We start from the raw sequence: 27,824 nt of genomic DNA, 5'->3' as shown, positions 1-27,824 counted from the left end.
GGTGTTTCCTATCACCGGATTATTAATAATATATATGGCAATGGGCTGGTCACATAGCTCGAAGAACTGGCGACCGATGGTGGAAGAAAGGTTCTTAAGTGGCGACTCCGTAAGGGCAAGCGCAGTGTAGGACGATCCCCTACTAGATGGAATAACGACCTCAAATGCATTGCAGGGAATCAGTGGTTGTAGATGGGTCAGGATCGTTCTTTATGGCAGTCTATGTAGAAGGCCTATGTCCAGCAGTGGATGGATGATGGTTATGATGATGATGCTGATGAAAGGAATATTAAAAATAAAACGAGAGTATCAATCATGAATTTTTAATCTAATTAAATTTAAGTGGAAACATGAATTCTTATAACATGAATCTAAAGAAGGAAACGCTATCATATTCTTAATTACGAAATACTTATCAAATTAACAAATGTCTTTCTTAGTAGTTGTTCAAATTATTATATAATTATATAAATAAGAAACCGTTCAATTAAATATGAGCCACCATATTATGGCACAATTATACGGTATTCACAATGACGCACTCATTAGTAATAAAAACAAATAGAAAAAAAAAACAATTTATTAATTGATAAATTACGCAAAATATAACAAACATACATTTGCGAATTGTGCCGAGCGCGAGCCTGTTTCTGTGTAAATAGACGATGCATCAAGTTTTTCGATTGCTCTCTTTTGTAATATTTTAGTTTCATTTTGAATTTCCAATATACAAGTTGAAATCGAAGTATTTTGCATTTTTTTAATGGCAATATTCTATTGAAAAAAGATTTTTCTTAAACAAAAATGGAGCGAAAACTGGGAAAACAATTTGAGTATACAATATTTAGTAGACGGTTTAGTAGTTAAAAAAAAACAGTTTTATTGTACAACACTCTTGTAAATGGATGCTAATTTGTATTTCATGCTGTAGTATTTTTTTATACTATTATAGTGACAAACAAGTATAGGGCCTGTCTGATGGTAAACCCTTAACGCACCGTTTATGACTCGGGTATATTGTCGACCTTATTACGTCCTTTTTAAAAATCCTATGTTTTTAGAGAAAATACGTTGAAAGGGAAGCCATTCCAGACTCTGAGCGTTCGTGGAAGGTAACTCCTCTAAAACTGCATGTGTATTTTGTTTATTAATTGATAATTCACGATTAACTTGATCCATCTTCTATTTACACTTCGCAATAATTAAGCTCGCCAGTGCCAAATGTAAAACTACCTATAATAAAACGTGTAACAATTAACTGTAATTAAAAACATACTTTTACAATTTTAATTTTATTTTTCATCATTATTTTGAGAAGGCACATGAAAATTTCTTACAAATAAATGAAATGAGACGTGCTGCGACGAAAATCGTCATATAAATTTTTTTTCTTGTATCACTAAAAAGCGAACCGAACAGTGAATGGTGAACAGAAGTTACAAGTTACAATCGTGAATTGTAAGACTGGGATTACACTTTACAATTTGCCGTCCGAGGTTACACTCTCGCGACAATAACAATGACGTTAGAAAAATGCGTCACCAGCCTTTCAAGGTCAATCAGTCGCGTCGCGTTACATTCTGTAATTTGCGCTTACAATTAACATTTTTGTAACATAATATGAACAGGTCTTACACACTATATAAAAATACAACAATATTTATTCATCGGATGAAGCTCTTTGAACTCTAACGAGCCCCGTATTGGTACGTCAGCCGTGAAAGTAGGTAACGATCTGGACCTTAATGCGATGCAATAAAGTCCCAAAAACATGTACCTAAAGTATTCCAGCTACATTTGCCGACTGTACCTAGGTGATATGCCACAGATAAAATCTTATTTTGTACAATGCTACCGTTATTTCATTTACAAAAATTGTCTATTTTTAATTAAAACTCAAATATTTGGATTACGGTTCTAAAATCAGATAGAGGTATATGAATCTGACTACATTCGACTTGCACCCCCCTTAGACACTTACCTATCATTGATAATATTTAATTTGATCCCAAAATAGATAATTCTTACAGCCAGCATGACTGGAGGCATGGAAAGGAAAGTAGCACGATAACATTAGGCGTTTTATATACATATTTATAGCCGATAGCAATAAATATATGAAGTCCGAACATTTGGAGTAAGTGGTTTCAGGAACAAGAAAAAATACTATTTATTATTTTTGAGTCCTTAATTAAAATGGCGGACTTTTTTCCAATATAGAATACATGTAGCACATTAAAGATACAATTAAGAATCAATAGCCAAATTTAATTAAAAATCGTAGAATCACAGAAAATTTTTAAAGTTCCTCAGATCGAATGGTAGAAATAGTACCTTTATAGGATCATTTTGTTGTCTATTTGTCACTCCAAAATTTTTTTTTTATTTTTCCAAATGTGGTTTTAAAACGGGTTTGATAAATTTACCTTAATTATAATAATTATTATATATTTAACATTAATATTTATTCCATTAAAAATTTTAAGAGTTTTTATTTCATTTTTCACTTAAATGCCAATATAATTATTATTAGCGATACAAAATAAGTTACTTCTTTGGAAATAATTTGATTTTATAATTTCAAGTCCGCTGTTTTGTTTCCAAATAGAAACTCCTTACTCCAAAGCATCAAGGAACATCACACACAGTAAAAACAAATATCAGCACACTACCACTACGCTACAAGTAAGAAAAATATATAATTTTCATAAAACTAATCTCTGAAAGCTCGTGAAAATATATTTAATAGTCACAAGATTGTCTTTTATATTTATAATACTACAATAAGTACTAATTGAATAAAAAAAAAAAGTTTGAACAGTAAATGTTCAATAAAATATGATAAATATATCAAACAATCCAAATGTCATCTGTTTTCCGTCAAAACTGAGAGAACTTAGTACTAAGAACACGCAAACTTAAGAAATAATAAAAGACAAACGAAAACACCTTAGTCATGTCTTTAGATCTGCTGCTTCAAACTGATTTTGAACCATCCTTTATTCAACTAATCATTTCAAACAAAAATCTCGTTCAACTGCAAGAAATCTATTACTTTGGTTATGTTGTGTTATTTATAAACATAAATAAAATCAATCTTGAAGCTGTCTTTTCAGGTGTTAATGATTAATATTGTGACTTTATTGAGATTTTAGTGAAACGATGACATATTATAAATGCATATCACAACTGGCCTTTGAATGATGTCAAATAGGAAACACACTTTAATGCGATGTTGGGAGCATGAAATGTCATGGTTACAGAATTTACCGTACTACAATGTATGTAAAGTACAAAATTTCAAAGAATCTCTCCTATATATGTAATTTAAAACCTTTTTACTCAAAACTATGGAAGCCAAAACGTGACGATGTAGCTAAAACACCGCCTACAAAATGTGACATAATTTCATTATTACCTATGAGTTTATTATAAACATATGCTTCTAGTATTACCGAGATAGCTTTTCTAAAACAGTTTCAAAGACTGGTCCTATTTTTAATTTCGAAATTTTAAGAAAATACAGCAGTGGTCCAAGTTTGATTGAAATAAAAAAACGTGAAATGGTGCCAATAGTTACTAAAAACATCCTAATTTCAATAACTAATAAGTCAAAATATGCTTAAATAACACTAAAGAATTTGATATACCAATAAGATATTCTATTAATGAAAGAATAATTAAAAGAAATCAATATATCTAAAGTAATATTGGCACAGTTCCACTTAAAGTCGCTTATAATCCATTATAAGAAATTACATAGAAGAGCCATCCCATATAGTTTAAAAATGACTCATTTAATATAATATCCATTTATGATTGTGGTTCTGACCCTGCCTCGTTAAAGCGATATAACTATATTATGGTACCGATATTATTACAAATTGTTACAATCTTATTCTATACTACAACAAGCTTGACGAAACATCCTAGGCCGTTAGGAACTGAAGACTGACAAATTAAATCTAATTTTATCTCACTAGAAACAAAGTGAAAACCGAAGAGTAAAGAATGAACCAATAGTGATCTAAATTTCACTAAAATTTGGAACTGTTTAAAATAATTGAAGTTCAGCAAAGGAACCAACGCAGAAAAATAATTCTATTCTTACACTAATTCTCACTTATTTTACAAACTTACCGCAGAGCAGTAAGTGATACATAACAGCCAAGTGAGTACCAATGTCGTTATTTCATAAATTAGCGCCTCGCAGTATCAATTGAACTTCAGCCTTCGAAACGTTACATACGATCCGACTTATTATATCATCAACTGTCTCCTATTTATTATCATTAAAAACATCATACAATTTTACTTCTAAGTCATCATTAAAACTTGTATCAATATCATGTAAATATATATTTTGTTGAATTTTGTCATTTGGATTCTGTAAAATCCCTACTTGTAAGTTGAAGCGAGGCGCCTCTTCAATAGTGTCAGTTCGTGTAACTATGAATTTTCCGGTTCATCCCAGTCAACGTTCGCCCATTGTGGCAACTCCGTCTCGTATTCCCAGCCGGGACCCTGTGCAGAAAATATTTAATATAACTTTTCTTATTGTGAATGTTAAAACCTTACGATTTCAACCTTTCCATTCTTTCTCGTATACAACATTCACAATAAATATTCTATTTATAGATGAATACAAAAGTTCAAGTGTCTCTTAAAGATCTATTTAAAAACCTTTATATTCTGGTTTGTAATAAGTTTATTCATAAAATCCCAATATTTATATGCAATTAGGGAGATCTAATTTGCTCGAAAGAAGTTAAAAACGGTTATATGGATTTGATTTATCTGTATTGGTGATATAGCATGAATGGCAACCAATGAGTTTTGCCATGGATATTCCAGTTTACTATCTATATTATTACAAGTTGATAGCCCCCTTGATGGAAAGCGGTAACCACAGTTTGTAGACAAGAACAGCTTTATGAACATCACAAAATACACTGTGATACTTATGGTAGCAAATGTTGCTATTCTTAAGACTATGGTGTTATGCTCCTACCCTGTAATTTTATATATTCTTTTAAAACCGAAATACAGCTGTACACTGTACAGCTGCTTCACATAAGAAGTACACCTGCCCACAGGTGGGATAGAAGTACTTGTCCAGACGACTTTTGTATAGTTTCCCTCTGGTTGAATGTTGGTATGAGTATGTATGAAAAATAAAATAGTAACACTACCTGCGCTATCGGTATACGCTGGTGGGGGACCAGTGAGAAATGATAGAAGATGAAAGCAGATAAGTTTTTTTTTGATGGATAAAAATGGTATGGTAACCCCGCCTGCGCTAACGGGATACGCTGGCGGAGCAGCAGTGAAGGGTGATAGATGAGAACGAAAACAGGCCAGTTAGCCCATCATGATGAATTCATCAGGAATTAACCATGGTAGTTATTTTTCAGGGAGAACCGCGATGAGATCGACCTGGTTGGGTATATTGCTAACAATAGGATTCTCAGTCTCCATTACTACCAATACCTTTCCCCCCAAGCAGATCAGTTAGCCCATCGTCACGAATTATGCAAGAAATAAACACGTCGGTATCTAGAGACAACTGTTTGGTTGACCTGAATGGATTAGACCGCATTATTGACAATTCCTTTTCCCTTGGTGTGTATGTAGGTATGAGCGTATGTCTGGCGTGTACGTAGAGCTCAGTACCTTGTACTTCCAAGCGTGCAGGTACATGACGAGGTCCCGGGGCCGCGGGTCGCGGTACCGCACGCGGCACTCGTAGCAGTGCGGGTCGGCGGACAGCGCGTCCGGCGCGCCGCTCGCCGAGCTGCTCGGCGCGCTCACTGCCGGCGTGCACCCGGTCTGTGTCGCCACTGTCACTTTGTCCGACTGTGGACAAGAAGATTAAAGTCGATACTTTGTTTACGCGTAAACCAAATTTATTCATTTTTATTTATTTATTTAACACTTTATTGTATACCAACATTACAGGATTTGTTGATCATTTTCAAAAGGCGGTCTTATTGTTAAGCAATTTTTTTTTATACAACTTAGAATGGCAAACAAGCTGACAGTCTACCTGATGGAAAGTGGTAACCGGCGTCTATAGACATGAGCAGTACCGTGGACGTAACAGAGTATACTGTTTCGCCCATGATACCCCCCATGCGTTGCCATTCCTAAGGACTCAGATGTTATTCCTCTGTACCCAGTAAATTCACTGCCATATCTCGCCCTTCAAACCAAAACATAGCCATGCAAACACAACTGCTCCACGGTTGAAACACGAATGGGACAGAGGTACCCAAGCAATCGACTTTTGTACAAAGTCTCCCTCTGGTAAAATCTCTTCCAGACAACCTTTGGGTAGAAAGAATTTAAGCATAAATAGGTAGGTGGCACATTGAGAGCTAAGCTATGTAAATTTGTTTTTGTTTTGGATAGATGAAAAGGGAATAGTAACACCGCTTGCGCTATGGGTATACCCTGTATATACCAGTTAATAGTAGATGAAGATGAAATTAGGATTGGTGTAGACCATGCGGAGGAAGCAAATCTATTTACCAGCCAGTCATATATGCGAGCGATATACATAGTATCTGGTTTTACAGTGTAAAGTAATAATAAACTAAAGATGTAGTAACAAGTTATGAGCAGAAGCTTCCCTTCACCTCGGTAAAGAGCGACGATTAATTTAGTTGGCATTGTCGGGTTACCTAGGTCATATATTTCATATTTTATTGTCTCGTTCACTGTACTTGACAACGAATAGTGTTTAATTATTATTTATATAGATTTAACGTTAAAGAAAAGATTCTTACAAGACGTCCAAGCAGTTTTAGAATAATCACTTCATCAACAATTCCATAGTGTATTCGGTAAATGTATTTAGCTGGTGTACATTCTTGTAATGTATCTAGGTACGTTTTGATTTTATAGAAGTATTTTTATCTTGTTTGGCATTATTTATATTTTGTCTAGGATTAGACGACCAAAAGTATTGGATTGTGGAACCCAAGTTATTTTTCCTCAGACTTGCATGGTGTTGGCTTGACCTTTTATTTTAGATATGGTCAATATATACGTCCATAATACCCTTTATAATTTATGCGAACCTCATACATTTATCAGCGATTATGTAACAACAAAAACACTGTCGTCCGGGCCACTGAACGTCTCAAGGGAGATATCATTTATCATTTGTCAGAATCGTCCAAACGCAAGGCCTGTGGAAACTTGGTTCATATAATATGCATGTACCCGTGGGACCACAAGTCTGTTTCTCCTTATATGCATCTGTATTTAGTTCTTATTATTAAATTTGTCATGTATTTATTAAATTTTACAAGATCTATCTAATTTTACGCATGGTCCCTTAAGGAGTTGGTGGACCTTTAACTTACTATAATAAAAAACACTGAAGAGGCTGAATTTTTGCATTGAATATTAAATAAATTATTATATACAGAGATATTGTGATGTCTATTAGTAATCAGTGTACTGATATTCTTAAAGTCCTGAGCAATTTCTGTAGTTTGTAATCTATTGAGTTTATCCATTACAAATGATACTAGTTATAAAGATAACCTTTATATACACAAACAAAAAGAATAATATTAAGAAGACTTAATTATACAAAAGTATGATAAATAAGCAATGGTAGGCGGCTTTATCGCTAAACAGCAAAGTCTTCCAGGCGCCTTGAAAAGTGAGGACCCTGTTTACCTAAACTAGGTTTTATACCTGTGATATAGGTAATATCTTTAAATCGACCATTCATAGAGATGAATCAAATGAGTCTAGTTTAGTGGAACCGCATAGTTTTATTACAATATTCCTATATAATATTATTTTACTGTCATCGAAATATATAAAAAGAAAAATCATTTCAATCTAATCCTAATTTTCTTAGCCGGCTTATTAACCATATCAATTAGAGAACCAAATACATTATAGCCTTATCTATTATTTAATGTTTTTGCGACTAAATTTTGTGTTAGTATCTCATTCATCGATAACATAAGGCGAAGAAGGAAAATCTGATAATGTCATAACTTTTATTATAAGAATCTTGAGCCGTAATATGAAAAGCTGGTGTTATGATTTCCGCGCAGTGATTTGACCATGAATTTTTGATAAGGGTCGACGTTTCCTTTGATGAGGCAACGTGGAAAACCAATGTTGACGAAAAGTTGATACTTTTCTCGACCTTGATTGTTTTAACATATTATTAAATCGGAAATCGATATAATATAAATGACGTTATTCATTACAATATGTCAGACAAAAATATAACCAAATTCAATAAATCACAGTCCTTTACAAATTATGTAATAATACTCTTATATTTGCCAATATTATAAATGTCAAAGTAAGTATTATATGAATAAAATATCTCCTATATATATTTATAAGTAAAAGTTTCGCTTACATATTTATTCTCCAATTTATTATTTTCAGGTTTCCTAGAAGGCATTTATTTGTAAACTGCTTTTAGGTTGCTCAGATTCAAATCCACGTCACGTATTTTGCATGTGGGCTACCCAATTACACTACGATATCACAGGTACAATCTACAGCGTTTACTTTCCAAACTTCTTAACTCGATTAGAAACAAATTTAGAACGTAGACCGCTTCAGGGTGGATTCACTACGAGTACGTATACGCATTTAATATTACCTACCTGTTCGGAGCTCACTGAGATTAGATTTGCTAATATCATAATATTTTCATGTCGTCAATCCTAATAAAATATTCCCAAGCTTATTAAAGTCGGATGGTTCATCATAGGATGAACATTTCCATTAGCAAACGCCACTTGGAGCTAATTTAATTTCTTATATGATTTGGAATGGGAAATAAGCTGACGCACTCTGATGGCGAGTGATGACCGTTGCTTACCGATGAAAGGATCATAAATATCACTTTCATTTTAAGCCTTGTTCAACTGATTATATGACGTAAGTTTTGGACAATCAAAATTTAGTTGTGCCTCGTTACATTCACCAAATCATCTCTTCACTCTGTCTGTGATTTTTTGCAATACTATGGTTATAATTGTATTCGTAAGACGTCTTTGTGCCACGAATTTGTTTCATCATGAATGTGACAGAATAAATTATGATATCCATGGTAAACTGTACGTTGCTATTTTAGAGAATCAAGACGTTATCCCTCCGTACCCTATAATTTCACAGCTATATCCCACCCTTGGAATCGACATACAGCCATAAAAGCACAGCTGCTTGGACGCATAAAAACGAGTAGTAGGTCTGTCTTTTATTAAAGATCACCTGTTTGGCATAACTTAAATATCTGGATTTTTTAAAAAACCTTTTCTACTTGCTTAGTTCATTATATTAATTTTAAGTGCATAAAGTTTCTAGATACATTTTCAGTTCTTCTATACAGGGTAAAATCAAAATCGTTGGTATGCTTTTAAAGGACCTTCTGCCAGTGACACTGAATATTTTCATTAAAGGAATATAGGCCTAAAAACGACAAAAATTTTGAGCCTCCCATAATAACTTAAAATTTGGTCGCTCTGTTTTTGAATTTTTGAATCACGATATTTGTCTTAATAAATTATGTAGCTCATGGGAAGATTTTTAGCATTAAGTACAGTTAATATCGATCTTGTAAATAAATGTTTTTTGCGTATCATCTTTTGAAAGTGGAGCTAGTTATGCAGAAATCTGCCATTTCTTATGGATATCCCAGGTAAAGTGGTTCTTTTCTGCATAACCTATTTAAATTTAAATTGGTGTATAATGTATACCTTGGCATCATTGGAGTCATCGTTGAGGGGGGGCGATGCAAGTGGTGAAGGTGCGAGGGTGCACGGCGGTGCTGGCGACGTCGCCACCTCTACCGGAGCCTCCGCGCCACTTGAAGGACTTGGAAGAGTCGCTGGTAAGAAACACATTGTAATTAGTGAAATTATGGGGTACATAAGTATAACATCATAGTCCTCAGGAATCGCAACGCATGACATGAGATGAGCTTCACAGTGTAGACTGTGATGTCCATGATGCGAGGGTTACCACTTTCCATCAGGTGTGCCGTCAGCCTGTTTTACATTCTGAGTAGCATAAAAAAGATGTCCTGGATATATAAATATATTGAACCAAATTAAGCAACTTATAACTATAGTTGGCAACTTGATGACCTTGATGATGTAGGGGTATAACATATCTTACGTTTCGATGAACGTAGATTTGATCTTAGATATATCCTATCCTGTACCATACATATATTTGCATTTATAAATATGTGTTGTCTATGCATAATCTTTAACTGAACTAGGAGTTATCTTACTGAATTTCACGTCACTGGTTAATTTTTGATTGATTTTAATTAATTATCATATACATTTTGTTTAATTCCGCTACCATTAGTATGTTTGTGGGAGCGGAATTAAACAAAATAATCACCTATAATAAATCACCTATGTATAATCTATATGTAATCGCTTGTCAAGCATGGTAACTACTGGGGAAACCCTTCTTTATAAAGGAGGCCTATGTGGAGCGTTAACGGCTGATATGACATTGATGAATCTAAAGGTATTTACTAACAAAAGAATTCAAGTATTTCTATCAATATTCTAGTATAATATATAGTATAGTTTGGGACTAGATGGTGTTCTGAGTATTTATTAGCATTATTATTCAGAGAGAATATATCAAGTCAAGAGAATATCGTATTATGCTACAATATATAGTACTTACGCGTCATAACAGTAGAGGGCGTGACACCTGGCGCGGGCGATTCTAGCCGCGGCGACGATTCCCTGGACGCGGGGCCGGTGTCACAGTCATCCTCGCCAACTGGCCAATCAATCAATCAAATAAACAATCAATAAATCAATCAACGAACAGACCAACCAATCAATCAAAAAATTAATCAAGTCTGTTGCAAACGTTCATGGCTTAAATGAACCGTATGTTTAAGTGCCTCATTGATGATCAATAAAATATTTTTTTTTACAAATTTTACTATAACTTAGTAATAATTTTAATACATTATTTTGTCGTGATTTTCAGTAAACTTGTGGTCAGTGGCCAGTGAACATATAATGGTCATGCGGACGAAGCCGCGAGTAAAAGAGAATAAATGGTTGGTTAATTACCTTTGTCGTCAGATGTGGGCTTGGAGAACAGCAGATCATCATCGCCCGCGTCCACTCCTAGCCAGTTCTCGGCATTATGTATGGCTATGAGATCTCTAACGAGTTGTTCGTCTGTTTTGCCGCCCGTGTCCCCGCCCTTACCACGAAGAGGTCCGAAGACTGGGTGGTTGTATAGCGGATCGTTCACTACTGGGTAGCCTAAAAAGTAATGTTAATGTTAAGTCTCGTCCACAACATTAAAATCTAATAAAATAACTAACCAAAAGATCATTGAGAATTAAATGATGCGATCATTTAATAAAAATATGGTCAATAGAAAGACGTCTTTACAGTAGTGAAATATCGGTATCATCATTATTATCATCAACATGTAAGCCATTATCTGTCAACTGCTAAACATGCCTGAATAGGCCTCCTCCATAAACTGGCAGTTAACCATTGGATTCTCTTCTAAAGAGATTGAAAAATAGAATATGATTTATTTGCATCACATATACAAGAAAGAGGGAAGAATTAAGTTGAGACTGTTAAAGGTTAAGAACAAAAATGAAATTAGTCGGAAAAATTTAAATTTGACAGAACCTTGAAATCACGATCAGATTTTTTATAAATTGACAATAATAGTATACTAGATTATATAAAAAAGTTAAATATATTTTAGAACATACCCAAATACTGCAAGTGGACTCTGATCTGGTGCATCCTGCCGGTCTTCGGCCGACACAGCACCACACTAGTGTTCGAGTTTCCGTTGTAGCCTAGCCGCTTGAACACCGTTGAACAGTCCTTACCCTTTGGAGATACTTTACACACTCCTATCTTGTAGCTCACTACTTCTATTGGCTCTTGACATTCGATTTCGTCCCTGTTTGAAAAAAGAACGTCATTTTATTAAAATGGTATATTCCACTGTTGAAAATACGCGTCTTTCATAGACTGTCATAAGGAATGGGGTCGTTTCTTTTGGCAGTTTACTGTTGGAGAAATTTTGCCAGTAGTTACTATGCTTGGCGTGAGATTGGCAACTGTGGTATGGCTTTTGGTGATCTTTTACCCTCCTAAAAATCAATCATCTCTCGACCATTAAGCTCCCTTACTCGCTTCTTACGACACCCACAGGAAAGGAAAGGATGGCCATTCTATGCCGGGACTACACCCAAAATATATGTTTACTTACGAGTATATGACTATCAAAATATAATGTTACTAGTTTATTAATATTGATAAGTGAAAATTAAGATTTTCTCTATTACTAGAAAGGGATAAACTATTTCTTACATAACATTTTCATAACAAATATAATTACGATAGACGCGATAAATCTAGGATTTCGTTTAATTATATTTAACCTGATCGGTTTCGCTTTATACATAAAGGTCCTTCGTACGTTTTTAATGTTAATACAAAGTATTTGGTCAAATTCGGATCCTTAATATTTGAGTTTGGACTGTAAGCTACTAAGTAATGATGCTACCTTAAAACATTATGTTGATAAATATTTTTATTTCTTCTTTTTTAGCTAAACACGAAATGGTTTGAACGTGCCTACGCTTATAAACGACTCGAGTGTTTGGTGGGATGTCGACGATATTTTCTACAAGCAACTGGCTAATCATTATGCGTATCATGTTTTTTTTTTACTTTTATACATATATTTTTATACAAACTTAAAAAATATTCTTAATTGTACTGTAATCTTATATTTTATTTAAAAGAGCATTAGCAGCTTTTTTAATTTATTATTATTAAACGCTCGGAATATCTACAATTTTGAAATTTATATGAAAAAATAATAAACGTAAGAGAAAAGAGCGTTATCTTTTTACGTGTTTGGAAATAAAGTATAAGTATAATAATAGATAAAATGTAATAAATCAGGTATAAAGTATAAATACATAATCTACCTATATTCGACAAATATTAAATAAAAAAAAAACAATTTTTTTATGCAACTTACAATGGCAAACAAGTTGACGGTCCATCTGATGGTAAGTGGTAACCGTTGTCTATAGACATATAGACATGAACAGTAATATGGACATAACAAAGCATACTATGTCACCTATGATAAACTTCATGCGTTGCCATTCCTGAGGACTAAGGTGTTATGTCTCTGTGCACTGTAATTTCATTGCTATACCTCACTCTTTAAATCAAAATACAGTCATGCAAACACAACTGTATCATGGGAGAAACGAGAATGGGACAGAGTTATTCAAGCAGACGACTTTTGTACAAAGTCTTCCTCTGGTATCAATACAGAAATAGTATGGAACTAACACGGTGCTAAACCGCATCGATAGCAAAAATAGTAATACCTCGACTTCCGTTATCGCAATTTACACAAACCCAGAGTTATATGATTTTTAAATGTTTAAAGATTCGTTTGTTTGAACGCCACAAACTCTCAGTTGTTCTATTGTATTATTGTGTGTCGCGTGAATTCGACGCACTGCTAAGAGCTTGCAGAAATGCGTGAAAAATTAAACCCCGAATTACGCGAATTTGACTACGCGATTATCACTCAGTCCTACTTATCGCGTAAGTTCGGGCTTCATTATGAAATAATGAAGCCCGAACGAATCATTTAATACTTCGTGACAAAACCTGTTTAGAATTAAATAGTATATATGTATATTTTTTTGAAATTACTTAATTTCGTTTTCATTTTGTATATTTCTATTAAATTTTGTCTCTTTATTGTATCATAACGTTAAAACCGATCGATATAATGTCGTGCTACGATAAATTATAAAAGCGTTCATTGAACAAAAATACTTACTCGGGGAACTCGCCGTCGACTCTGCAGACGTACTCCTTCTGCACTTGTCGGTTCCTTATCTGGTGCTCCATTTGTCTCGCCTTCTTCGGACTCCTCCCGAACAATAGCAGCCCTTATCAAACAAACACATTTCACGTTCTTGAGTTTCTTAACAGAAATTTTAGTTACATCTGATATAGCAGTACTTTCATAAAAATAAAATTCCTTCTACAAATATATTTTATTTTAAACGAAAGCGTTGGTAATTTTGTTAGTTTTTACTTTGATGAAATATTAATGGTATGTTTAGTATTGTAGTCTATACAAATAGAAGATTTATTATTGATACTTAAAATAAAATAATAAAGTTGAAAAAAATGATACTTATTAAAATTTATATTTTGGAATTTAACATCAAGTAAGTACGACGTAAGTCGATTTACGAGAAATTACGGACCATTTATATTATATGTACAGTTAGTTTTAATTTTTAAATTGTGATAATTTCGCAGACAAACCTTCATAGAGTAGATTTATTTAATAAAGCCATTTTCTACGTTATAAATATGCAAATCACAAATGTTGGTTCTATTTATTCTTCATATAAAATTCTAAATTCAAATTTGAGGTTGAAAATTCTGCATAACCAGTTTGAATAGAAATGAAAGATAAATGACCAAAATGGAATTGAATGAATTGTAAAGATCTGTCTGAGCATATATTTATTTTCTTATATTCCTGCAGATAAATTTACTCGAAAGACATTCGGTTTTGTATATTGAATAGGGTTTAATTGTTTACAGAAAGGATCTTCATTTCAAACATTTGGCAAAAAATACTTTTTCTGTATTCTATCTGAATTGAATACATATTTTTATTAATAAAACTAATTTTTACAATTTAAAATTAATATGTAGTTCAGGTATGTTTCTAACATATTAAAAAAAAAAAAACAGTTTCTACATACAGAAAAAAAAATACGAATAAGGGAATTATGCTTCTAGAAATTTTCAAGATATGTTTATATTTCGAGTATTTTTGAATTTGGAAAGTAAATATATTTATAAAAAATCCTGCCAAAGTTTGGAGCATGCTCGAGTTTGATAACGGTTCATATGAAAGTTTGTAGATAGATGCAGTGCGAAGTGAAGCATTCTCTACGTTATCGGTTGAACAACTTACGAACTGACATTTACCTGACGTTAACCTGTCCAGTCTGTGTATGGTCCTTAAATTCTTCAAGTTGTATTCCTTAGCGAGTATAAAAACAACTGTGTTGTGCCTATATCGACCGCATGGATGCACCTGAGGTTACAACAAAATAAATGAGAAAATATTATACAAAATTCATGGGTATTAAATTAAAAAAAAAAAAGGCTGAAAGACAAAATACAAATTTAATAGTAGGCTTAAATATATTTCTTTAAAGACAATGACTAATCAAGTCATTGAAAATAATTTTATACAAATGCAAGTTTTTCAAAGAGTTACAATTATTTAAATTAACATTAAGAATATTTATGTAATTTAATTATTAATGTACGATAATATTAATAGTTATCATTTAAATTGTTACATGATATAATGACGTATAATTATCAATCTAGTTATCACAATTATGTAAAAAAAAGACCCAGAGATTTTCGACACGATAAACAAAGATAGAAATTTAAAATTACATATTTTAGATACTCCTTTGAAATGTTATTTAAATATTAAGATATAAAACAAAAATATAATTGATGCTTTAATAAATGATGAGTCAATAAACACAAACGCTAGTCGCATTATAAAACAAAGTTAAAAAGAAATGAAATGGAATGTTATTCATAGACAGTTGAAAAAGTATATACATGCGAAGTAACTGGTGCAAAAGCTTCAAGAACATTGCATCATGTTGAAAACAATTGCTGTTGCCAACATGATACAAATGAAACATCTTCATGGTTATCATGCAATTATTATGGATTGAATAAAATACTACATACTTGAGATACTGAAAATTTCTAAAGATACATATCTTTAAAACAATACGTGTTAGGCTATAAAATATATAGATTTAAAAATATTATTTAAAAGAGGAGAGTTTATAAAATATTTTGAAAAATCATTTCGTAACAACGAAAACTTCGATGTAGTAGGAATGTCAGCTTTCAATATCTGCAAATCATTCGTATAACAAAGTAACACGATATTAGCCTAAACAACTCAAACAATACTAACGGCACACACAATCGAGTTTGGGATCCACTTACAAGTGGGATTTTAGAGGAGACCGCACATTTTTCCCAGATCTGTTTAAGGTATTTACAGTCTCGAAGTTTTGTGCAGATCACAATCTTGTGTCACACTCTGATGGCGAACTTTGCTCGAGTTAGTTTGAAAACAGAAAAATTTCCGTGGAACTTAGCGAGTGTTTTTAGATTTATATGCTTAAGCGCCGGAGTTTTGTGAAGAAAAAGTACGAGGTCATATTAAATTGGTGTATTCGAGGCAAACATTTCGTGTTATGTCTCAGAAAAATGTTTCAAGTTACAACGACGCACTTGGAGGTAATGCATTGTATTATAAGGGACATATTGCAGGAACTCTTATTATTACAAATTTAATAATAAAATAAAAGATTTACAAATTTTGTATACATTATTTATACGTATATATACGTATTCTTAAACCTATTTTTATCATCTTTGGATAATTATAAATTTATATTTACTTATACTTTAACTGTATTAATTACATAATTAAAAATCAGTTATTGGTGTACAATTGACCAAAAATATTCTAGATTAATGTTGACTTTGATTTCTTGTCTACCAATATCTTTGATTGTCCCATACTTGTCTGCGAGAATAGGTAACAAGATCTACATTACATATGTTAGTAATAGTACGTTGTCTTAGTGAACAACCATCAGAGTCTGACAGTGAACCAAACGCGAACACAACTCACCGGCAACGAGCAAGGCTTGTCTAACACGAGCAGCTCTTCGTCCGCGTGTATGATGCGCAAGGGGTTAGCGAGCACTGGAGTCTCGTGCCTGGCCCACCACGGACACAACAGATTCATTACCACTTGTATTCTTTACGATGCTTCCGTTGCATTTGGGATATCGTCAATGAATATGGTATCAGGCGATTCATTAATCGTTAAGAATTTTGGAGGTGTCATTTTGCATGTCCATTAAGGAAGGAGTTTGTGATTGTTTGGTTGGAGATGTCTTGTGTGAGATAGATATATTTGGTAGTATGTCATTAATAGTTGGTAGATATTAGTTATTATTGTAAATTTCAAATTTCGAATTCAAAATCGTGAAGTGTATATCGTGAATGTTGATAAGAATGCAGCATTTTCATATTTGTGTAAGTTACGGTAAGGTGTTTGCTGTTACTGTGAGTTTAAGTTATCTAATATCAGTAGTAAGATATGTTCTAAATATGTTCTATTTTCAAAATAGTCCTAGTATTTCCTACATGACAAATCTCGAAGCCCATCAGTGGTAAAGTAGGTTGCGTTATGCAAATGGGGTCTCGGGTTTTAACCTAATTCTCAGAGGGGCGATAAAGGAAATTTACTTTTCTAAATTGGCGTGCAAGCTTGTGTTATTCTGTCGTTCATCTAGTTTCTAATAGAATACTATTAGATATGGTTTATTAATTATTATGTAATAGTAAATTACATTGAAGCCATAATTAAATTTAATTATGAATTAAATTAAGAAAAATTAAATTGTTTATTACAAAAAGTAAAAGATTTTATATATTTACGATCTATCACAAAATATTATAAAAAAAAAAATCATTTATTAATCAATATATCTGAAATAACAAATTAATCTTAATTATAAGTACGAGGTAAAAGTAAACACAAAAAATCAATCTACTAAATCGTTACAAATAAAATAAATATTTATTCCTGAAAAAACATATTTTTCCGAAAAGTTTCTCTAATGTTTCCCTCAGTCAAATAATTCAATATTTGATTGCAGGAAATGAAAATTATACAAATCTCTGAACATTGTAAATAATGGAAAAAGTAAAGGAAGCCGCTGTTAAAATTACAGTATTTCTAAATTGTAGGGTCGAAATAACTTGAATTTTTAAAATGAAGTGGAATTCAATGTAACGATTCCCAAATGCAATTAAGCATCACGCACACATAAAAAAATGATCGTTGAATCAAAATGTAATGACAACAGAACTTGGCTGTGTAGATTCGTCAGTTAATAACGTATTAGCCTCTATGGGGTTTTTAGATCCACGCTGATTTAATGGCGGGATATTTTACGTTGTGAAATTGTGTACTTTGTATAGTTGCTTTTTGGCACTCTTGTGTAATAATATAAAATAAACAATTACAGTACAAATGTTAGTATTTTTATGAAATGTCAATATCATTACATATAAATAAATGTCTACAAAAAGGGATATACAGAGCTACATCAGCATCCTTTTAAGAGAGTATTTTATAAGTAAATTGAAAAATACTAACATTATATGTCCTACTGTTATGTTAGCACAAGAGACCTAACATTTTTGATGTTTTTTAAACAATATTTCTTTGCAGAAATGGTTTAGTTTCACCGATAAAACATTTTAAAAGAATGCTAATGATTTCAATAAAGGTTGTCTGATACCTCAAGAGCAATTTATAAGTAGAAATATCTTCAATCAATCAATTTTAATTTTTATTGACAGTCACTGACGAGATTTGGACCCTACGAAACGAGAAGATATATCGAGGGATTTTTTTTTATAAAAGCATGTGAATAATCAAAACTGGTACGAACTGAACGAAATTTACATATACAATTATTTGATAAAGTCATCAATACAGTATCATTTATTAAGATTATGTTTTTTCTATACATTCTGTTTGATTGATTGGATCGGTTGTTGCTATTTGCTATATTATATTAACAGATTGTATGTAAACGCCAACAGAATTAAGTCAGATCAGGTATTTTTTTGGATAAATTACCCTAATATTTCAGTTTCTTCGACCATTCAACCACTTTAGGTACCCGTATCAAGGGATATCATCAGTCAATGTAATCGGCCAGTCATTCTTCGGGCCCTTTTGACGATGTAAATAAATGAAATCATTTCCTTCGTGCATTTATACAGAATAGTTGGACTTATACAGACTTCTAAAGTAGTTCCTAGTTAAACATGTAAGTGATGTAATATTATTGGGATTCTGAAAAAATTATTGAACTAGAATTATGCCAAAGATGTCTATCTTCTTATAATAAAGTTTTAGTTTGTAACTATAAAGAGGTAGAGATTAGAAGTCTCTCTATAACTCTCATTAGTAACTGTGGCTGTAGCCCAGTAGAAAAAGGTGATAATAGATTTTTATAGACTCAAATATACAATAAATATGATATTCAACCCATGATAGTGAAATGTCATTTAAATAAACGTTTTAAACGTTCAAAATGTTTTATATTTAACAATTTAAAACATTTTTATGTCTTATATACATATAATTATTGTCGCTCGCTTCGTGCCTCAGAAGGGATATTAAGCAGTCGTTAGGTACCAGTACACCGTTATTTCGACGACACGAACGGTCTAAAAACGATAACTACTAGAGGGCATCACCCTCATAAAAATTTACTTTTTAAAGTAAAACAAATGATAAATGCGGAGTGACTCTGGAGAGTAAAACAGTAAAAAAATTGTTATTGTTTAGACCTTTACTAGTAAAGGATGATGATTTAATGATAAAAACAATAGTGGAAAAGAAAAACTGTTATAATTCTCGTTGTAGTTATTCGACTTAAACAATATTAAATGAAGGTATGCGTAAAGTGCTGTCTGTGACATGACACGAGGTGACGAACAGAGCCGATTTAAGCCGAGAAAGCCCGACGGCTCTCAAGTGTTGCCGTTCGATGAAACTCGACAGGAATTAAAAGCAATTTATCAGACAATAAATGTAACGAACAAAGCTAATTGTTCGCAAATAATAATATATACATTAGGCAGCATACCTACTAAATAAATGGTAACTTAATACATCGTATATTGAGCCGTTATTTAGTCGAAAGTTAATGGGGGAATTGCGATAATACAAGTAGGTATGGGTAATATGGATACCGATCCGATATTTATATATTAGGTTTCTCTGGACATTGATGGTGAAAAAAAGTTTTCACTTATTATGACATCATCCATATCGGTCGGATATCTATTTTCGAATATGTAATACAATATTATTTACCAGAGGGAGACTTTGTACAAAAATCGTTTGCTTGGATACCTCTGTCCCATTCGTGTTTCAACTGCGAAGCAGTTGTGTTAAACAGAGTAATAACACCTGAGTCCTCAGGAATGGCAACGTATGGGGGGTATCATGGGTGAAACAGTATACTCTGTTATGTCCATGGTACTGCTCATGTCTATAGGCGACGGTTACCACTTTCCATCATGTGGGCCGTCAGCTTGTTTGCCATTCTAAGTTGCATAAATTTTTTTTTTAGATAACAGAGTTTTATTTTTTAGTATATAAAAATTTTAACTATGTAGATATTGCTATATATTACCTACCCCTAATAATATTCAAAAACAGTGTCAGTACCTCGCTCTGGCTTGATAATAAGTTGATTTCTCTGACATTATTCTTTTTAACATTAACGCCTCATACCATTAGTTAAATAAGGCAAAGGTTAATTTTAAATAGTCAGTGAATAAGCTTTAAAATTAATATACAGTAATATTTGCTGGCAGATAATCCTCCATCATACAGCACTCTAAAATATTTCTTACTAAAGGAAGACTCTCGTAATCGGCAAAGGACTTTGAGCGAAGCTTTTAGAGCAACGAAAGAGGATTTCGGTGTGATGGTAGCTTTAGATGTTTCGGTACACATGAGTTTGAAATGAAATTACGAATGCAATAATATTTTGAGAAATACAACGTTTGACGGTTTAAGTGATAAAAAAATTCACGTATTTCTTTATTGGATATTTCGGAATCTCTTCAGAGAAGTTCTTTTTAATAAGGCTTTTAAAGGAAAGAAATGAACAAGGAAATTTTAAAAGAAAATTATTTGTAATAGAGAGTACGAGTATGAGAATTTATGCAAATGAATAATGTTGTAATGCGTAAATAACTAGTTTTTTAAATAAATAGGTGTTAAATTTCTATGATTTTAAAACTAACTAATTTATGGTGAAACTCAATGTAATATTGAAAAAGAAAATTCTAAAAAAAAACCTTAGAATAAATTGTTTTAAACTTAGTTGATATAGCTTTGATATTCTGTACAATTATTTACTATTTTAACAACAATTTTTATTATATATTTGGCAAATCTGACTAATATTTTTGTTTCTGAATTATATTTGATGAAATAAATGATTTAAATTAAATTGACAATAAATAATTTGAAATATAGTGGGAGGACATGTAATATTTTTTATGGTCACATAAAAGGATAAAAGTTAACAGGAGATTGTTAATAACTACATGGTAGTTCTATAAAGAATGATCACATAAAAAGGTGAAATATACAAATACACAAACATCCACTATATCTACGTTATTAACACTAATAGCATAACAGAAATGAAGAAACGAAGTAATGCACAATATGAACAGAAGCGATACACATAACATGGCTGTCTCAATTGCCACTTACGGGGATAGAGGCCGGTTTGTTGACAACCACAATGTCCTCGTCGATATGTACGAGGGTGATGGGTTGGCTGGTGACCGGTACTTCGTGCCTGCAACGATACACACGTCAGGCCTTGGTTTGAGGCGAGCTCCAGACACTGAGCAAAGTATCATCATCCCATTGCCATCGATTCCAATTGGATGTATCCAGTTGTTAATTTATATAGACGATATTCTTGGGATTGCTCAGGGTCCGTTGTATTTTAAATTGTTTCGACGAATGGAAATATAGATTAGACGAGTACAACACAACAACAAATGAACATGCGTGAGCGTATATATATACACAATGACACGTATGAGATCTTTAAATAAAGACACACGTTTTACAATAAGAATTAATGATAGTGGAACTTCTATTTGTGTCTTAGTTGGGAAGCGGTCAGTGCACTCGCATGCTCATTCGGTATTTAATTTTTATTTTAGAGGATTATATTATTGTTAAAGTAGACTATACACAGATATATAAATAGCATTTTTATAAAAAGCCCCTGCATATATTTGCTCTAAGTTAACATTTCATATGTCACTATTTTTATGTTTATTAATTAAAATATTTTAAATTCGTGCGGCAATTAAAATTTCCAATAATCATCTACGGTCTTCTATAGATAATTAAAGATGTTAAATTAGAGCTGTTATATTTAATTATTGAATTTCTTACAGGGTTTCTTAGTAAAATTAAAGATAATTACAAGGAAAGATAGGATAGTCACTGTTAATTAGAACTAAGGTTGTATCTGTGTCCAGTATATAATGTACAAGTGTATGTGTACATTGGAAAGTCCAACTAGTGTAATAGATAATCTATATTGTCGTAATAAGCTATCTACATTGAGCCACAGATATTAAAGTTGTTAAACAATGTGAATTTTGTACCTATGAACGACATTTGCTAGAAGGTCGTTGTGTTTGAGCCTGTAGTCTGGATCCACTCGTTCATAGTTGACAGTGAGTGTTCCAGCCCTGATGCACCTTTCGTACTCAGCTGCTGGATGAGCCCTGAACTCCCTCGCGAACACGTCGAGGATTTTCTCACCGACCCACCTTCCTTTGGTGAATGTTGTGAATGTGAAGTAGTATGGATACACTTTCCTAAGCCCTGCAAATCCAATGGAATATTGAAATTACGTTTAATATGAAATGCTTTGTATTAACATGTAAAATCTCCTTAACTAAGCGATTTTTAACATCAACCGCACTACTACTCCACAGAAACCAGATTTTGTAGTTCTAATAAAAGAATAAAATAGTATTAAAAGAATACAGATTATGTTAATATTTGATAATATTACAATGTTACACAGTTTTCTATCAAGTGATCCGTATCCCTGATTATCACCGCTTTCTAAAAAAATAAAATCCTGTGCCTACTAATTAATCAGTGAAACAATCAGCAGTAAGCTCTGTCTTAAAGGAAAAGAAAAGAAGGAATGGTTGTTGTTCAGATTTAATGATATAGAAATTACCTCTATTATATATTACTTTAACGGTGAAATTTGCTTGATAGATTATTACAGTATCTGCATGACTAATAACATGAGAGGGTAGTGAAATTAAATTGAAGAAATAACGGCATTGCGGTAAGATGACTAAGGCCATTAGCCAATAACATAATGGAACCCTCCGCTCCCTCACGGTAACTATGTCGGAAAATGTAATGTTCGAATTTTATCAGTCAAGTGGATTCATATTATATAAAGTACTATTCACTAACGTCTTATTAAATTATACATAAAATGATATTTAGAATAATATGCATTTTATTGGGTTACTTTTTGGTATTAACTGTGTCTGACTTGCGCCATCTACCTTCCTCTCTGTATTTATTTACTTTTTATGCCAGGTTGTCTGTGAGAGGTTGCTTTTAGCAATTTAGCCGCCTTTTGTATATGCACATTCTGTATAAATACTCCTTGTATACATCTCTTTTGTGCACAATAAAGAGTTTATTATTATTAATATATCGGAATATTATTAAAATCCAATTCTGAAAGTTTCAATTATGGAAATTATCAAGAATATCTATGTTTTTGTCAGATTTCTTACGATATAGGCAAAATAAACAGGCTTGAGCCGTTTCGCACGTCTCAGGTTTCCTTCACTTTTATTACGTGGAACTGGATACTCTTGATTAGTAACTAATTCTTAGATAGTCTATGGACTATCTGGTTATGATAGGAAGTACGCTGGTACAAGAGGAGGTGCATGAAAGAGGAGGCCAAAGAAAGGGGAGAAGAAATTTTCATTTTCAAAGACTGTAACTTTTTTTTCTAGCTTTATATTCTATTGTATATCAAATACTGTTTCGATTTCGCGTGAATTAATATGTGTTAAGTTAAAGTACAACCTACTCGTGTACCAAATTTTATTCAAATTCGTCTAGCCGTTTAAGCGTGTTTGAGTACCAAACACACAAACATCTAAATATGTATCTTTAACAACTTTCACATTTATAAGTAGGATCATTTGAATGAAATTTGCTACACAAATAAGTTGTTTTAATTTAGCGATTCTTACTTAATAGGATTTGATGGGATTCTTTACTTAGTGATTTACGCGGGCAAATCCGCGGGATACAGGTAGTTTTCATATAACGTAAAGTCGGTCCAGTCCTGTTATATATTGTCAAAGGGCGATACTGAGAAAAAAATCATGGAAACGAAATTATCGAGAAAGTTGTGGGAGTTGATGTAATCCAATAAGTTGCTGGAGATTATGGGCTGTCGCTCTTAAAGGAAATCAAAGGGATTTATGGATGGGACGAAATTGAAAAAGAAAACTCTTTACAATATTTTGTGTTCAAAATATTGTGAAGGTAACAGATATTGCATAAAATTTTAATAAATAATAGTTTACAATACTAAGATCTTATTCTAGGCACAAAATAACATCGTTTTGTTTCTAAACACATTTTATGTTTATTTCACCTCATTATCGTACATTTTGTATCATAATCATTGTATCGCTCTTAGCGATAAGTCCTCCCATTGTTTTCTCATTGTGATTATTTCTTGTAATTATTTATATTTATAATAAGTTTACTATTGTAATCTTTTGGAGGAAACAATAAAGAGTATCTATCTATCTATCATTTTAGCCACCACCACCATGCCAACACCTCCATTATAACCTTACAATCTTGCCTTTCGTAATTTTTTTTCATTTATGTAATTAATGTAATGAATAATAAAATTACAATTTTTTGCACGTTGAAGCGTGTGCGGCTGACAACTGACCTTTTGCTACAAAAGGTTTTTACGGTAAAAGAATTGTATTGAATTGGATTTCTGGGGTCAAAGTTTTATTTCAATAGTATAATTTTGTTTTATCATTCAACTCTAAGAATCATAATTGTTTCACTTTGTATTTACTGTTTAATTCGTAAATTGGACTTCTGCAACACGAGAGGAGTTACTAGTTCGCTGCCGGCCTTTTAAATGTTTGTAAGCTCGTTTTATTAATTATATATTATTGTACAAATAGTTTTTTTTTTTTTTTGTAATTATTAAGATGCGGTTAAAATTTACGTATGTATAAAAAAAATTGATGCGCACTGGAAACGCACGGTTTTTTTTTTAAATAAAATAAGCCATGCGACTCGTTGATAACATGGTTTTCTATAGACAAAAAGAATTTTTAAAATCGGTTATACAGTTTTTGCATTTATCCATTACAAACACACAAAAAAATCTAATCTTTTCTCTTCATAATATTAAGTAATAATTATCAATAAGTAGGCACTTACCATTTTCAATATAATAAGACGTCTCGTTGTAACGGTCATCGGTAAATCCTGGCCTCTTCGCTTTCAAAGCTTTCGTTTCTAATTTTGCCTGTAACAAAGAGCAATAAATAAGAGCCTGTTCTTGAAAATGTGCACATTATATGGAAGAAGATTTATGTATGTATGTGGTTGTATGTATGAATTGTTTTAGTGTTATAGTATTACAAAATAATTTCTTGGATTTTAATAAACGGGGTGTTGTTAGATTAGTCTTAATTATGATAGTCTGTATGATATTTGTATACGGTCATAATGAATTTTTTTTTTATACCACTGAGGTGGCAAGCAAGCATACGGGCCACCTGATGGTAAGTGGTTACCGTAGCCTATGAACACCTGTAATACCAGAGGTACTACGCGTGCGCTGCCGACCCTGAAGAAACTTCTTTACCCCCCTTTTGAAGAACCCCATGCTGTAGTCTCTTGGGAAAACCTCGGCAGGGAGCTCATTCCACAACCTGAGTGTTCGTGGGAGGAAACGTTGGAATTGATGAAATGTTGACATCATAGACATAGTAGCACACTCTCATGTAATATATATTTTACATTTAAAGCTTTGAGTTTGACTGAACTGAATTAAAGTAAATACATTTATATTAATGTAGATAAAGTAGCATATACTGAATAAAACAATAAAGGAATTTAAATGGAATAATAAAGGGTTTAAAAGTATTTAATATGTAATTATAGACTTCAGCGTATTGGGTGAACTGTTGACATGCGACAGTAAAGACTGGTACTCTTTTATAATTATCGTCAGTACCCTAACTGTTGAAATTAGGGGGAAGGGATTGTTGGTAAAGCGGACTACTAGTTCCATCGCTAACAATATACTATGTCAGCTCGACCTCCATGTAGTCCCCTTGAAAACCATCGTGCCGAATACCAGGTGGAATTCATCACAAGTGGTTAACTGACCTACTTTTGCATTCTCACCTATCATCCCTCACTGATGCCTCGCCAGCGTATATCGTTACCGCAAACGGGGTTACCATTCCATTATCATTCATAAAAATATTTGTTAAAATTATAAGAAAAAAAATTTTTAATTAAAAATAATCTCTTATAATTTAGTCTGTACAAAATTTAACTCGGCGAATATTTAATTTATACTTATACTTTATATTTAAGTTATTTATCGCGGCTTTATCCGCATGTATCAGTATGTAAATTACCCTATATGTTAACTAAGAATAAAACCTACATTTAAGCAACAATTAAGTAATAAACATACAAACTTCATAAATATGAAACTTTACAAACTTTCATACTTATAATATTAAGTAGGATTTCCGAATCTTCCGAAATTTTGGCTCCTGTATAACAATAATATTTAACAAATACATTTTAATGCATTATGAGAGACATATGACAATAAATTCCCAATAAGAAAATCTACCTGAAGTTCGGGCAACTTCATGATTCGCCTTCCGACTTGTCGAGAACTCGGAAAGTTTATACATATAGGGAAACAATTTCTCGAATATTCGTCGAAATAATAATAGATTGACAGAATATACGCGGGAATTGTGTGCCGAAATCGCTTTTAAAAACTTCTGTCAGCCGGGACTCGGCGTTGAAATGGGAAAAGTTTTTTTAACAAAACAATGGCGGCGCGAGGTTTTATTAATTCCGACGTCGCCGTCGTGTTGTTTCGCGCGCGAATTGTGTCGTTAAATTTTCAGGTAGACGCAAATCGGATGGCCTAGCTGCATGTGGTCGTCATATCTAAGTGGAACAATTTACTCATTTGAGTTAACAAATTGGAGATAGTCGAGCATATCATACTCGGAAGCATGACATGTATTAATATACTAATCTATATACAGTATCATGTTATAGCTAGCTGCTACAGATGGCACGTTATAATATTTGCACTCATTTACTTTGCATAATACTCTGCGTAATATATCATGCTACATCTGTTTACATATTCTCATTATGTAATACAAAATATATATTATAGCTATAGCAAGATACCTTATATGGAATGTCTATAAGCTGTTTTCTGCAAAACTAAATAAATAAATGGCAAGGGATGGGTAGCAGCATCCCTATTAAAACATCTCTAAAAGTCTATCTGCGGTTGCCAACCCGTCTGCTAAGCGTGGCAACTACTGTCAAAACTCTCTTTATGGGGAAGGCTTATCCAGCACTGAATAGTTAATAGCTGAAATAATAAATAAATAAAACTAACTCTAATTTATTAATTTAAAGGATTATTAAGATTATTAATTTAAATTTAATATTTTTCATTTAACAAAAGCACATATATTTTTTAGTTACCTAACATAATTAACATATGATAGAAAAGTAGAAAGGGATAATATTCAGCCTGTAAATTAGTCAACAACAAGTATATTACTTCGAAATCCAGTGAAGGTATTCATAAAATATAACAATGGTCCCAAAAAGCATAGCTGAAATTATGAATATAATTTTTCACCTTTTATACTAAATCAATCATGTGACTAGATGATTAGTATGAAAGT

The 27,824-nt window shown here is 32.5% G+C and overlaps 1 protein-coding gene across 4 annotated transcripts in view; it reads right to left on the bottom strand.

Annotated features, from left to right (window-relative positions):
* Positions 1–309: 309 nt before the first annotated feature.
* Positions 310–27,824, bottom strand: part of LOC113516693 (pseudouridylate synthase RPUSD2-like) — a 555,256-nt gene continuing 527,741 nt past the window's right edge. For all 4 annotated transcript variants that reach the window (XM_052901886.1, XM_052901887.1, XM_052901888.1 and 1 more), the window contains 11 exons: positions 25,294–25,381; positions 22,425–22,647; positions 21,508–21,595; positions 15,057–15,165; positions 13,882–13,993; positions 11,768–11,964; positions 11,100–11,297; positions 10,699–10,797; positions 9,747–9,877; positions 5,674–5,856; positions 310–4,524 (listed from right to left, as the gene is read on the bottom strand). In XM_052901886.1, the coding sequence (XP_052757846.1) occupies positions 4,450–4,524; positions 5,674–5,856; positions 9,747–9,877; positions 10,699–10,797; positions 11,100–11,297; positions 11,768–11,964; positions 13,882–13,993; positions 15,057–15,165; positions 21,508–21,595; positions 22,425–22,647; positions 25,294–25,381 (1,503 nt within the window). In that variant the 3' untranslated portion in view covers positions 310–4,449. The remainder of the gene's footprint in view (positions 4,525–5,673; positions 5,857–9,746; positions 9,878–10,698; positions 10,798–11,099; positions 11,298–11,767; positions 11,965–13,881; positions 13,994–15,056; positions 15,166–21,507; positions 21,596–22,424; positions 22,648–25,293; positions 25,382–27,824) is intronic.

This window comes from Galleria mellonella, unplaced genomic scaffold (genome assembly GCF_026898425.1).
Source record: "Galleria mellonella isolate WM207_F2 unplaced genomic scaffold, CSIRO_AGI_GalMel_v1 utg83, whole genome shotgun sequence".
NCBI classification, from domain to species: Eukaryota; Metazoa; Arthropoda; class Insecta; order Lepidoptera; family Pyralidae; genus Galleria; species Galleria mellonella.
Note: the sequence above shows the minus strand (reverse complement) of the source record. Positions and strands in the feature narration are given on the sequence as shown.